We start from the raw sequence: 14,220 nt of genomic DNA, 5'->3' as shown, positions 1-14,220 counted from the left end.
GCTAGTTCTGTGAAGCTGCATTTGAGATCTATCTGCTAATAGCTGGCTGGTAAGTTTGAGGATGGAGCATGGAATTGTTGAGCTAGATAAACCTAGATCAAAAATCACATCTACCACTTAATTGTGTGAATTTGGACCAGTCATTTAGCCTCTCTGAGTCTTTGTTTCCTCATAGGTGAAACATAGATAATATTAAACTCATATAGAAGTTAATGAGAAAGGATGAGAAAAGCTGACAACTAGGGGATAAATATTCAATCAACATTCCTTTTCTTCCTTCCCTTATCTTCTAGTTATCTGTGTGACCCTGAGCATCTCTTTTTCTGGGGAAGTTGCCATGTAAAACAAGAGGGCTGTTCCTTCCTGCTTTAATATGCTGGACTAAAAGTCCTTGACTATCCAATAAAACATCTGACCAGTCCTCCTTCCTCTTTACTCTACTAGGACAATAATGCATTCATTTTGTCAACAAGCATTTAGTGAAATCCTATTATGTGTAAGGCACTGTTCTTGATCCTATAGATAAAGCACTGAACAAAAACAGACCAAAATATCTGCCCACATGGGACTTATATTTTAGTCATGGCTGCAGAGAATTCTCCTAATCAACAAATAAATATGTGATACATCATGGCAATAGGTCCTAAGAAGAAAAATACAACAAAGTGAAGGAACAGAGCAGTGGGAAATTGGTCAAAGGAAGATTTTTTAAATTCTTTTTTTAGTTGTAGTTGAACACAATATATTTATTTTATTTATTTATTTTTATGTGGTGTTGAGGATCAAACCCAGCGTCTCACTCGTGCTAGGTGAGCGCTCTACCGCTGAGCCACAATCCCAGCCCCCCCCGCACTTTATACATTTAAATTGGACCCAGGAGCACTTTATCACTGAGCTACATCCCCAGCTCTTTTTATTTTTTATTTGTTTTTGTTTTGAGATAGGGTCTCACTAAGTTACTCAGGCTGCCTTAAATATGTGATCACATCCTGAGCCTCTGCAAAAGTTGAGATTACAGGCATGCACCACCATACCTGTAATCTATTTGCATTTATTATATACCAAACACTGACATTTAGCATCTGAAGGAGGTCAAGAAATACCATCACCAAATATGTCACTTTGGATTTCAAAGTGAGGGTACAGGGAGAACAGCATAGGCAGGGGCTTTCTCTGAACTTCTCTTAACTGCCAAAAGACAGATCCTTCAAAAGGAACTCAATTGTTATGAATCCTTTCCCTGGTAATCTCATCAAACAGAGAAGATTAGACTCCTATCACAGGAGAAGAGGCTGGAGCTCAACACCATACCTAGACAAAAAGACTGTCACCTATTCTGAGGGTCAATTTATCTTTCCTTAAAATCATTTACTCTTAATCGCCTGCATCTCTCTTCCCTGTCCCCCATGAAGAGAGTAGATTAGCTTCTGGATCTTACTGTGTTTTGGGGAGCTCACTTTTCTTTCATGTGATGCCTTTGTATACATAATAAATTTTCCATACATTTTTTCCTATTAACCTGTCTTCTGTCAGTTTATTTTGTAGATTCTATTATTTTGAGCCCTAAGAGGGTAGAGTGAAAGTCTTCCCTCCCTTATACATCTCATTTAAGCATGGCTATCTAACAAGGTGTGTGTGTATGTGTGTATGTATGTGTGTGTGTGTGTATATATATATATATATATATATATATATATATATATATATATATATATATCATCTCCTTACAGATGAGAAAACCGAGGCTCTGCAAGACAAGCAAAAATCACTTGTCCTAAATCATACAGCTGGTAAGTAAGTGAAAAAGCTGAGATTCAAACCAGTATCTAAGTCCAGAAGTCTGCATTTCACCCACTATCTGCTTATCACTAAGTGGATCAGAGAGTCTCCTCTCTCTCCTCTAAGCCTATTTATTCTGTAGATTAACTGTAACTAAGAGGTATTTAATACCAGCCCCCCCACAATCCGTAGCATTTTCTACTCAGTTGGTGGGTATTCAGGGGTTGTTACCTGTTTTTTTTTTTTTTTTTTCTTGTACTAGGGATTGAACCCAGAGGTATTTTACCACTGAACTATACCCTGGGCCTTTTTATTTATTTTGAGATAGGGTTTCACTAATTTACCCAGGCTGGCCTCTAACTTCCAATTCTCCTACTCCATCCTCCTGAGTAGCTGGGATTATAGGCATGTACCCTTCTTTTATTTTTTTCAAGACAGGGTCTCACAATGTTGCCCAGGCTGATCACCAAATCATGGGCTCCAATGTTCCTCCCATCTCAGGCTCCCAAGTAGCTGGAATTACAAGCCTGTGCCACTCCACCCCACTTGTGAATTTATTTTAAATATTTATTATTCAGGGGTGTCAACTAATATTATTTTAATATTAGGCCCATACAAACAAGAGTAGGAAAGAATACTTGATGGGAAAGAAAAGCCAGATGAGGTACTGCAAACCAATTATATTTGAATTTCTGGATTATTTACTTTTCTGAATTATCTGCAACTCCCACAGTAGCACAAATAAAAGAGTAATTGCACAATTATAATTTAGTTCTATTTCCTTTTTATCTTTCCATAATATGTTATGTAGCTTGGCACCCAGGAGTGCTTCATAAGTGGTACTGACAGGCATCCTTTGATTCAATTCTTGTTTTGGAATTCTAGGTAGTCTAAGTCACTGTGTCTAACTTCATGCCCTATTCATCTGATGAACAATTCTGGCGCCTACTGTGTGGCAGATGCTATGCTAGGCCCTGGGAATACCATAATGGAAAAATCTTTTTTCTTCTTTTTGTTACCATCAAGACACTCTCTGTTGCTGATTGTGATGGTGCTTACCTATACTCTCAGCTGCTCAGGAGGTTGAGGCAGGAGGATCACATGTTTAAGGCCAGCCTCATCAACTTAGTGAAGTACTGTCTCAAAATAAAAAATAAAAAGTGCTAGAGATGTAGCTCAGTGGTAAAGTGTCCCTGGGTTCAATCCCCAGTATTGCCTTTAAAAAAAGGGGGTAGGGGGATCACAGTTTAGTGGAGAGAAAACCATGTGAAACATTCAAAATATGATGTGGTAACTGGTGTCATTGAATCATATTTAGGGTGCAATGAATGCATAAAGGAAAAATCTATTTAGACTGAGTTATAGTGCCATACTAAAAACATGTGAGTTGATTCATGAAGAATTTATCAGGTTTCTAAGGTGGGGGCATTTAGGTAAAGGAACTAGTTATGCAAATATGCTGAAGCGTAAGAAGTAACAACAAATTTAGTTTTATGGGAGCATGATTTCTTTGTAGGATGGTTGAAAACAATGCTGGAGAGGCAGATTATAGGTGTGTTTAGGAGCTGATATTTTGTCTCCTGTAGTACATGGTGTCAGACAGGTAAAGTAAATGAGTAATAAGGACAGTACTGGAGACCAGAGATAAAAGATAGGAATGGCTGTGTGGAACTTGATTGCTCATGTTTGTCTAAGGGGGCAGTTCTAGCTAAACATAGCCATATGGCTAATGTGGATCCAGTGTTAGCAGGTCTTTTGTTTTGTTTTTAAATAGAAAAGCAGGAATCTATATTTTAAAAAAAGTGAAATCTCCAGATTTCTAAATGTTGACAACTGATTTTTTTTTTAGTACTGGGGATTGAACCCAGGAATGCTTAACCACTGATCTACACTCCTGGCATTTTTAGTTTTTATTTTGAGACAGGGCCTCACTAAGTTGTTGAGGCTGGCTTCGAATTTTCAATCCTTTTGCCTCAGCCTCCAGAGTCCATGGGATTACAAGTGTGCACCACCATGTCCAGGTGGTTTTTAAAATTCAAAGCATTAGCCAATATTGCACCGAATACAACATGTCTGTTTGCTACATGTGGCCTGTAGGCTGTCATTATGAGACCTGTGTTGTAGGGGATAAGGCTTGTGGAAACATAGAAGGTAATTGAGGCAACACTTTAAGACACTTAAAAGAATAACCATTGTCTGGGGATGTATCTCAGTAGTAGACTACTTGCCTAGCATGCACAAGGTCCTGAGTTTGATCCCTGGAAGTCCGCCCTCTCACTAAAAAAAAAAAAAAAAAAAAAAAAAAAAAAAAAGGCAGAGGAAAAAAAAAAACACATAAAAACCTCACTGGATTGCTCCACTGAACTATTTCTATTGCAGATCAAGTCAAATGTTCTTTCAGTGGGGCACCAATGTGAGGTCTCAGGTCAGATGCAATTAATTCCCAAGGCTTTGAGGGCAACAGTGTAAACTAGGGTCTCAGTCAAGCTGTTAAAAGCCTGGTAGAACATGGTAAGCTGAGACCAGTATGGCCCCTGAACATCATTACCACCACCACTACCACCAGAAGATGGATGTCATTTGTTCCCCTTTCATTATGGAAGAAGAAGGGGTGGCCTCTTTAAACCAACTATGTAACAAAGTCGTCATAGGCAGTGATGAGACAGATAAAATACGATTTAACAGCTGTTCAAACTCTTCATTTTTCATTTGGAGAAACTAAGGCCCTCCCAAAAGCATGGTGACTTGCTAAGAACGACCCAGCAAACCAGTGGCAGAGTCAGGATTCCTGACTGGTCTAACATCCTTTCCAATAATCCTGGACTGTGATAATTAAGGTAAATCAGCCTGGCAGTTTTCCTAGCATATAGAATTCCTGGTCTGGACAAGCAGGACTTGAGAGCAGCTGTTAAAAGTCTTCCTTTCCCCTTATCTGTATTATGATGATGATATTCTTTGTAAACTTTCTATTTCATGGATCAAGGTTAAAGAGAGGACAAAAAGATGTTTTTGAAGCACTGAGACAATTCACAAAGGCTAGGGAAGAAAAGTTGTCTGTGGCTAAACTGTTTAAGGCTTATGACCTCTGTGCTCTCTGTACTGACCTTCCCGCTACATGCTTTTGGTTTTGTTTTGGTTCTTTTCTTTTGTCTTCTTTTCTATTACCCTCTATATTTTTCTTCTCTCTCATCGGCCTAGATCTTAGGCCTACCCATAAGTGCTCCAGGGCATCACTAAACCTCCTTGATAGCACTCAGGATGTCTGCTTCAAGTCAATAAAATTGCTAATTATTCATTCCTCAATAAAATACGAATGAGAGCACACAGCGGCTAAAACACCATGCATGATTCCTCTGCTACAATCATTTAGCTCTCTAAAATCTGAGACTAGTAACTCTTGTCAATTGTGACTCTTGACTTAAATAATCCTTTCCATCCTTCATTTCAGGGTCTATTGTTCTGACATGTGCCACTTTTTTTTCCCCTCTGAACCCGTTTCTGATTGGTGCAGCTGTTGAAGATGCTGCAGTTGCAGCAGTGTACATCTGGAACATTTGGCTGACTTGTTGAACTTCCCCCAGGGAGTACTCCAGGGGAAGGATGGGAGGGGTGGAGAGGCCAGAACAGTTGCCTGCAAATAGAGATGCCAATAGTGTCTGGCCATTCTGTGGACCACCCTTGTAAAAATCCACCTTACTGTGCCCCTCAGTTTCCCCATTTGCTCCTTGAAGACACATGTTCTCCACTTAAAAGTTCCCCAGTAGTGGAAGAGGAGAAACTATTCTGATTGTGGATTTTCTCATGCAGCACCTTCTGCTTTGTGAAAGGGATCAATATATATTTGTTAAATTAATTGGTGTATCAAGAAATCCTCAGAGGCAGTTTTTGCCTTTCAAAGGTCAATATCACTTCAGTTCCACTTGGCACAAGTAGCCTTCTCCATGACTTAGATGGAGCCCCCAGACACACTCCAGGAGGGAGGCTGCTTGATTCCCAGTCCCTTTGGCTCCCAGGCTCCTAGGTCTCCTTTTCTTCTGGCGAGCCATTGGATTGCAAACACAGCAGGCATGGTTTCATTCCAAACCCAGAACTGTTTTAATTAGTTTAACGTCTGTTAAACGCTTTGAAGATTGAAAGCAACAGATAAGTACTGGATGATGTTATTAACAACTGCAGTTAATTGCAAACATTTCTATTAATGCTAGTTCCTGCCTCCTTTTCTTTGCTGTACCTTCCTTCCAAGGTTCCAAAATTCTTCTCAGCCCCCCTTCCCTCCCCCGTACTGGCGCTAAAGGGTTAAACCGGGGCGGAGTCCACAGATGAACGACAGCAGGAGCCGCCAACTGGTACGGGGCAAGCGGGAAGAGCTGGGTGGGGCCCTCAGGGAGAGGCGAACTCTCACGCCCCCAGGCCCCGCCCCGCGGCCAGAGGCCCCGGTAGAACGGCAAGGGGCGGGGCGCCGAGGCTTGGCGGGCTCAGTGGTTGGGCGTCCTGGCAGCCCCTTGAGGGATGGGGCGGGGTCGACCGGGACCTCCTCCCTCATTCCCTCGGCGGGCGGAGCCGCCCCTCTCTCCCGCCCCTCCTCCTCCCTTTCCCACCCCTCGGAGTGGAGCTGCACATGCGGCTGCTCCCTGTTCCGTCCCGCCCAGCCACCGTCGCGCAGGCACGGGTCCCTGCAGCCCCCAGCCGATGGCAGGACAGTAGTCGCCTGTCAGGGGTTGTGAACGGCAGAGGCAGACGCAGCGGCTCCCGGGCCTCAGAGAGTGGGTGTCTCCGGAGGCCATGGGCTACCCTGAGGTAGAGCGCAGGGAACCCCTGCCTGCGGCAGCGCCACGGGAGCGGGGGAACCCAGGCTGCGGCTGTCGCGGGGCCCCTGCCCGGGCGGGCGAAGGGAACAGCTGCCGGCTCTTCCTGGGTTTCTTTGGCCTCTCGCTGGCCCTCCACCTGCTGACGTTGTGCTGCTACCTAGAGTTGCGGTCAGAGTTGCGGCGGGAACGGGGAGCTGAGTCCCGCCTTGGCGGCCCGGGCACCTCTGGCACCTCTGGCACCCTGAGCAGCCCCGGTGGCCTGGACCCTGACGGTCCCATCACCCGCCACTTTGGGCACCCGTCACCTCAACAGCAGCCATTGGAACCGGGAGAAACCACACTTGCCCCTGACTCCCAGGACCGGCACCAGGTGAGTCACCTAGTAGAGGCGGCGGTGACGGTGGAGGCCCCCTTCCCTGGTGAGTAGGGCGGGGGCCCTCCACCGCAAGGCCCGGAGGGTACTCTGCCACTTGGAACCAAGTTAGAGGGCAGGACCAGGGAGGGGGCAGACGAGCCGGAGAGAGGTTGTCCAGGGCAGGTTGTCTGTCCTGGGTCGCTGGCTCAGCTCGCTCAGACTCTCTCAGGTCCCCTTGACTTGGAAACTCTAGCCTGCGCCCGCCGCCCGGGGCTATGTGCTGCCTTGGGAAAAGTTGGCGACGCTCCCGCCCGGGCTCGGCGAGGAGGTGCCCGCGCTGCCCCCCTAGCCGACTAACGGCGAGCAGCTTGGCCCTTCTGCTCTTGCTGAGATTCTCTGCCCGCGGTGCTTGTTTTTTCGCGTCCAGAGTTGATGCCAGCACTAGCAGACTCTTCTTTGGAGTTGGAGTTGTAAACAGCTGAAATAACTGCTCCACGCCCGTTGAAACAACTTTTAACCGCACTTTCAGCGCGGGGTCCTTGTGCGCTGACCAGAAAGTGGGCTTGTTCACACTTACCTGCAATTTGAGACTGATTGTCCTCGGCGTTCTAGTGAGGATCAGCGCCCCTGAGGAATTCTGGTAGAAATATGCCGTCTTGCTAGACAACTTCTGAACAGCAGTTTAAAAAATCTATGGAAATAAAACTCACCCTTTGCATGCCGGTTCTGACTTATTTTTTATTATTTGGATGGGGGTGTTGCTTTTTGGAAGGTGGGAGGGAAGCGCTTTCGTTACTGCTAGCTTAAGAACAGGAATCTACCAATGGAACTCAGGAGTAGTTTCCCAAATGCAGGGTTTTTTTTTTTTTTTCAATTTTTATGGTGTTTGTGCCTCTATTAGCATACCATTAACTTTGGTGTTTCATTTCTACTTTCTCCTAGCTCTTTATTCAAGTAAATTTAGTGCAGTTAATATAAGTATTATCTTGATTGCCATATTTTGTCTTACATGTGAAACTTAGAAGAAGCATCCAGTGATCCTTTGGAGCTGGTTAAAGGAAAATAGTGAATTTGTACTTCTTGGAGAAGACTGCAAGTTGTGCAAATAAGTTCCTCAAGTTGAGGGACCTCAGCCTTCTATACCTACTACTATATCCAAAATCATTGTCACAATTCTTAAACCTTATTTGTGCTACTTTGTCTTTCCATCCAAAGTTGTATGATTGATAGTGGCATCACATTCATGATACTTACTGTGATGTTGTGACTGTCATTTTTCTATTTTACAATGTGCCTTGTAAACTTGCCCTGAGCCTTAAAATGTCTTGCTAGCACACTCCAACTTATGTAACAGATTATCAAAAAAACAATCAGCAGACATGCTTCTCATACTTGAAACTTTAAACACTGTAGGTAAATGATAATTAGCCAGGATTCTGGTTCCTTTATTTACCCCCTTCTCCATGCCCAATAGAAATGCTTAGCAGCTGAACATTGATATTCTGGGAAAAGATGAAGGAATTCATCTTTCTTAGTCAAATGGTGGCCAAGACTTTTTGGCATTCAGGATGGACAGAGCCATGTTTATAGACTGAGGATTAGTAGACAGCTGTACTCTAGGGCTTCTGTGATGGCATGAGACTCTCACAGGTTTGCGATGACATTTTAGTTGCCTGCCCTTTGGGTAGCACTAAAATACTTTTGTCTAGGTTTAAAACAAAACTTTGTCTTGTGTCCTTTACTGTTTTCATCTTTCTGAACAGTAGAAGCAAGGATACTGGCTCTCTAGGTTTGTTGACATCAATTTTGAATTGGAGGTTCTTAAGAGTTGTAAGGGGCCACCTAAGTCCATTTTATTTGATTCCCTTGAAGAACATAGGCTCTAAAAGGAAAGTGACTTGCCCGAGATCACATAGCTAGAGTCAAAACTAGGATGGAGTTGCTCTCCTAATTTGCAGTTCAGTGCCCATTCCCATGTAGCATTTTACATACTGAGCCTTTTTTTTTTTTCAGAGAGAGAGAATAGAGTGGGGCTCCGTAGTAGAACTTTTACAAAGCAGAGGGCACAGATTTGTGTCATTTTGTTTTACTCTACCTACATTTTGACCAGACTAAGTTTAACCCTGTAGTCCTTATTCATCCTAATCTTCACTTTCAGGAGACTTAAGAGTATACTCTGGAAGGATTCCAGCTTAGATCCAATTTCAGTGTCTTTAGAGGATATTGGTTTTAGTATATGATAAATAAATGCATGAATAAATAAATAAAGGAAAAGTTGACTATTAAATTAGTACTACTACATCCTGGGTAAAAGTTCTAGTGCTCTGGTGCACCCTCTGCTGGCTTTGCAGGGACATTTAATTGCAGTATCTGCTGACAGTCAAAATTCTAAGTTGTGCTGACAGATTCTGATTCATAAATAAGGAAGTAAACAGCCTTGTGGGATTTGGCCACGTAGGTCATATTTTTATATTTTAGTTTTTCAACCCAAACAGCTGCTATTACAGCAACTGTTGGATAGAAAGGAAGAAAGATAAAACTATGCACCCTCCAATGGGCAATGTATTCAGGTTTCTCACCAGTTTATCTGCAAGGAATGAAGGCAAGCTGACAAGAATAAATGGCAGGAATATCTCACAAGATCTAGTGAGCAGAACAGTCTGAGGGACTTCATTGCATAAGGTCATTGCAGTTAGGCAAAAGTAAACCTATCCATGCTTAGGAGATGATGGGCTCTAGATTCTCAGTTATGACTCAAAAAATGGATCATAGAAACCACTGTAAATGTCATAACTTGATTTAAAGGCTTTAAAAACTAGATACAGAAGGAAGTCAGTGCAGTGAGGATATAAAGTAGCGAGAACAACAAAGTTTCTCCAAGGAAAATATTAAGAAAGTCTTCCAAGTAAGGGTATGGTTACTGATGATAAAAAGTGAGAGAGTCACCTCAGACTTTTTGGAATCATAATTGTCTCCTGTAGCTGGAGCAGCTGAGTAGCTATAGATTTATTTGGATACTTGGTGGAGGTAATCTTAAGGGCTAGAGACATCTTATTAGTATCTGAATCAGACAATAAACAATATAAAAATAAAATAATACATCACTGGCTCATTCTACAGAGTAGTTGGTCCAGTTGTGATTGTGCTACTCAGGGGTCAAGAATGTAGTGGGCAGCCTCAGAAAGTGAGTCAACAACAACAAAACACAACCCTTATCTTTTCCATGTAAAAGATCAAAAGTGAATTTTCACCTATAACCAGACAGAAAAGTTTGGTGGCTATTTCTCAAGAAAAACCTAACAGCTGATAAAAGCCCCCAGAAACCAAATTAAGTTGATCAAAAAGATGGAGGTGTATCCTAGTTGTTGTTTTTCGTCTGGAGAGAGAAATGATCAAAGTCTTCCAAATCAAGTGAGAGATGAGTATGGTTAACATGTTGGTGTAATTTAATAATCCAATTCAGTAAATAGAAAGTCTGATGTGCCAGATACAAAATTAGTATTAGATATCTTTTAATGCCAGGAAATTATTTTAGGAGGGAGATAATTAAAGGTAGCATCTCATTCAACTCATTGCCCCAAGTGATAGTCTAAACTATGGTTAAAACAATAAGAACTTATTCAGTACTTTATTCAGTACTTATTCAGTATTTGAGATTTGTTTCCTAATTACCTGAGGTGATGTCATAAAAGTCAACCTTAGCATTCTACAAAACATTTGTTGGTATAACTAGATAAACCATTAGTATATCCAGATTTGATATACTTATGTTAAGGCTGATTGATCACGAAAATAACTAGGTGTGCCAGACATGGTGGCATGCTCCTATAATCCCAATAACTCAGGAGGCTGAGTCAAGAGGATCACAAATTTTCAGCCAGACTTAGCGGGTGGATTTGTAGTAATATCTCATGATTTTAATTGACATTTCTCAGAAGACTACTGAGGTTGTGCTCTTTTTCATATTTTAGTTATTCCTTTGAATATGTTCTATGAAGTGTGTGTATAAATTTTTTGCTTATGTTCTATGAAGTGTGTGTATAATTTTTGCTTGTTTTTCTGTCAAGTTGTCTGCCCATTTCTTATAGATAGTTTCTTATATATATGTAGGAATTCTTTATATGGCCTGGCTATGAACCATTTTTTTGTATTTTTTATGTTGCCAAACCATTCCCAAATCTGTGGCTTATCTTTCTTTGTGGTATACTTTGATGAACAAAAGTCTTTAATTTTAATTGTCAATGTTTTTCAGTATTTTTTTTGTGATTAGGGTTTGTTGTTGTTTTATTTAAGAAATATATTTCTAACTTGATATCATGTATACATAGTCAGTCTCCTGTATTATCCTCTAGAAGCTTTATCCTCCTTTTGCCACTCAAATTCAGAGCTACAATCCACCTAGGGCCAATTTTTGTGTATGATGAGACATAGAAATCAAGCTCCACTTCTTTCCATATAAATAAGGATTTTTCTCTACTTCTCTACATTTTCACCTTTGTTATAATTAAAGTGTCTGCATACATGCAAGTTGTTTTTAGAAAGATTTGTTGTCTTCTGTTGGTCATTAATCCAGTTTATGTCACTATAATAAAATAACTGAAGTTGGGTTTTTAAAAATATTTATTTTTTAATTGTAGTTGGACATCATACCTTTATTTTATTTATTTATTTTTATGTGGTGCTGAGGATCAAACCCAGGGCCTTGCATGTGCTAGGTGAGTACTCTACCACTGAGCCACACCCCCAGCCCAACGTTGGATTTTTTTGAATAAATAAAAGAAAAAATAAATTTTGAATAAATAAAGAAAAGAGGTTTATATAGCTCACAGTCTTGTAAATTCAAGAGCATTGTACCAGCATCTGCTTGGCTCTGGTGGAGGCCCCTTGGACGAGTCATAACATGGCAGAGAAGTGGAAAGGGAAATAATCATGTGCATGAGGTTGCATCACTGCATAATAAACTACTCTGGTGAGAACTAACTCAGTCTTCAAGAAAAACAATAATCCCTCCTGAAAGCAGCACCAACAATGACCTAATTCACACTAGGTCTCAACTGTTAAAGATTCCACCATCTCCATACTGCCACACTGCATATAAAGTCTCCAGTACATAAAACCTTAAGGGACAAACAGCAGCACACAAATACCAGTCTTTATCACTGGATGCTATAATAAACTCTTGATATTTGGAAAAGCAAGTCCATTCACCTTGTTTCCTTTCTTTAAAAGTATTTTGAAGGGGTTGGGGTTATAGCTCAGCAGTAGAGCACTTGCCTCACACATGTGAGGTACTGGGTTTGATCCTTAGCACCACATAAAAATAAATAAATAAACAAAATAAAGATATTGTGTCCATCTTTCAAAAAATCTTTAAAAAAATATATCGAAAAACTGGGCATGGTGGTGCATGCCTATAATACCAATGGCTCAAGAGGCTGAGTCAGGAGGATTTGCAAGTTCAAAACCAGCCTCAGCAAAAGCTAGGCATTAAGCAACTCAGTGAGACCCTGTCTCTAAATAAAATACAAAATAGGGCTGGGGTTGTGGCTCAGTGGCCAAGTGCCCCTGAGTACAATTCCCGGTCCCCCCCCCCCAATATATTGAATATTCTTGACCCTTGGCCCTTTGCATTTCCATGGGTATTGTAGAATCAGCTTGTCAGTATGTCCCATACACAAACACAAAAAATAAACCTGTTGGGATTTTTGTAGCTTTTCTTTATTTTTTCATGATAATACTTTTTAAATTTACATTTCTGTAGAGGTTAGATATATACTTATTCTAAGTTTGTATATACTTAGATTCTAAGTTTTTTTTTTTATTTTTATGCCATTGTAGATGTTATCTATGGTGGATATTGTGATCCACAATCCAAATCCTATTTTAAGAATTAAGGACTCATTCCCTCAATTGTTGAAGTCCAATCTCAGTAAAGAGTGCTCTTTTGAGTATTCCTTGGTTGAGGAAAACTGTTTCACCCAAGGAGAAGCCTCTTCCAGGGCAATTTACATTCAATGACAAAGTAATGTTCATATAAATTCCTTTCCCTTTCTGTCAAATTGGGAAATCTTCAGAGGGCCATATCTAGTCAAGAACTAACTAACTAACTTTTGGGGGACTAATATTTTCCCTTCTCTTGCATATGTGTTGATCCCATAAACTCTTCCTAATAAAAGCCCTATGTGGTATTCTATGTCTTTCATTCTGCTTCATAGAAAACTCAACCTGGGGGTATGTATAATTTTAATCTAATTTTTAATTGATTATTCCTGATGTTTAGAAATCTAGTTTATTTTTATATATTGACTTTGTATACAGAGACTTGATGAATTCTTTTATTACTCTTATATCTGTATGTTCTTTTGAATTTTCCAAAATACTATCAAATGGCTTGTGAAAAATGATAATTAAAAAAATTATTATTTTCCTTTCCAAATTATATATTTTAAGAAATTCATTTCTTACCTTATTTTAGTGGCTTTCTTACCTTATTGAACTATTGGAATAGTGGTAAATAGATGTAGGATAGCAAAGCTGGGTGCAGTGGCACACACCTGAAATCCCAGCGCATGGGGAGGCTGAGGCAAAAGGATCTCAAGTTCAAGAATAGCTTCAACAACTTAGTGAGACTGTCTCAAAGTTAAAAAAAAAATCAGGGCTGTGGATGTAGCACAGTGTGTAGCAGGCCCATGGGTTCAATCCTCTGTACCCTTTTTAAAAAGTAGTGATATCGGGATGCTGGGGTTGTGGCTAAGCAGTAGAGTGCTCGCCTAGTACATGTGAGGCCCTGGGTTCGATCCTCAGTACCACGTATAAATAAATAAATAAAATAAAGGTATAAAAAATTTTTTAAAAAGTAGTGATATCAAGGCTTCCTTTTTCTCTTTTCAGTTTTGGAGAGAAATCTTTTAACATTTCACTGTTACTTAATGATTCTTGTAGTTTTATTGTTCTTATTAGTTATTTTAAGGTAACCTTTATCAATTTAAAAAGTTCTCTTCTGACCCTAGCTTACTAAGAATTTTGCTTTATTCATGATCTCCTGTATCATTGTAAAATCATGCTTTTCTTGCATGTATTGAGATAACCATATGATTTTTCTCCTTTAATGTATTAATGTGGAATTAAACTTGCACCCTAGGAAAAACCCTATTTATTCCTAATGTCTTATTCAGTTTATATATGGCTGAATTTGTTTTGCTAACATTTTACACACTCTTGGTGGAAATATAAATTAGTACAGCCATCATGTGATCCAACAATTCTACTACTAGGTAT

At 40.5% G+C, this 14,220-nt stretch overlaps 1 protein-coding gene across 11 annotated transcripts in view; it reads left to right on the top strand.

Annotated features, from left to right (window-relative positions):
* The first annotated feature begins 6,358 nt into the window (after positions 1-6,358).
* The window catches only part of EDA (ectodysplasin A), a 358,694-nt gene continuing 350,832 nt past the window's right edge, over positions 6,359-14,220 (top strand). For 3 of the 11 annotated variants that reach the window (XM_081276599.1, XM_081276597.1, XM_081276592.1), the window contains exon 1: positions 6,360-6,957. In XM_081276599.1, the coding sequence (XP_081132725.1) occupies positions 6,562-6,957 (396 nt within the window). In that variant the 5' untranslated portion in view covers positions 6,360-6,561. Of the gene's footprint in view, positions 6,958-7,369; positions 7,661-14,220 lie in introns of those variants that run through there. The other 8 variants (XM_081276598.1, XM_081276596.1, XM_081276601.1 and 5 more) reach the window with 6 other exon arrangements.

The sequence above is a fragment of the Spermophilus citellus genome (genome assembly GCF_964194105.1).
Source record: "Spermophilus citellus genome assembly, chromosome: X".
Taxonomy (NCBI): domain Eukaryota; kingdom Metazoa; phylum Chordata; class Mammalia; order Rodentia; family Sciuridae; genus Spermophilus; species Spermophilus citellus.
Note: the sequence above shows the minus strand (reverse complement) of the source record. Positions and strands in the feature narration are given on the sequence as shown.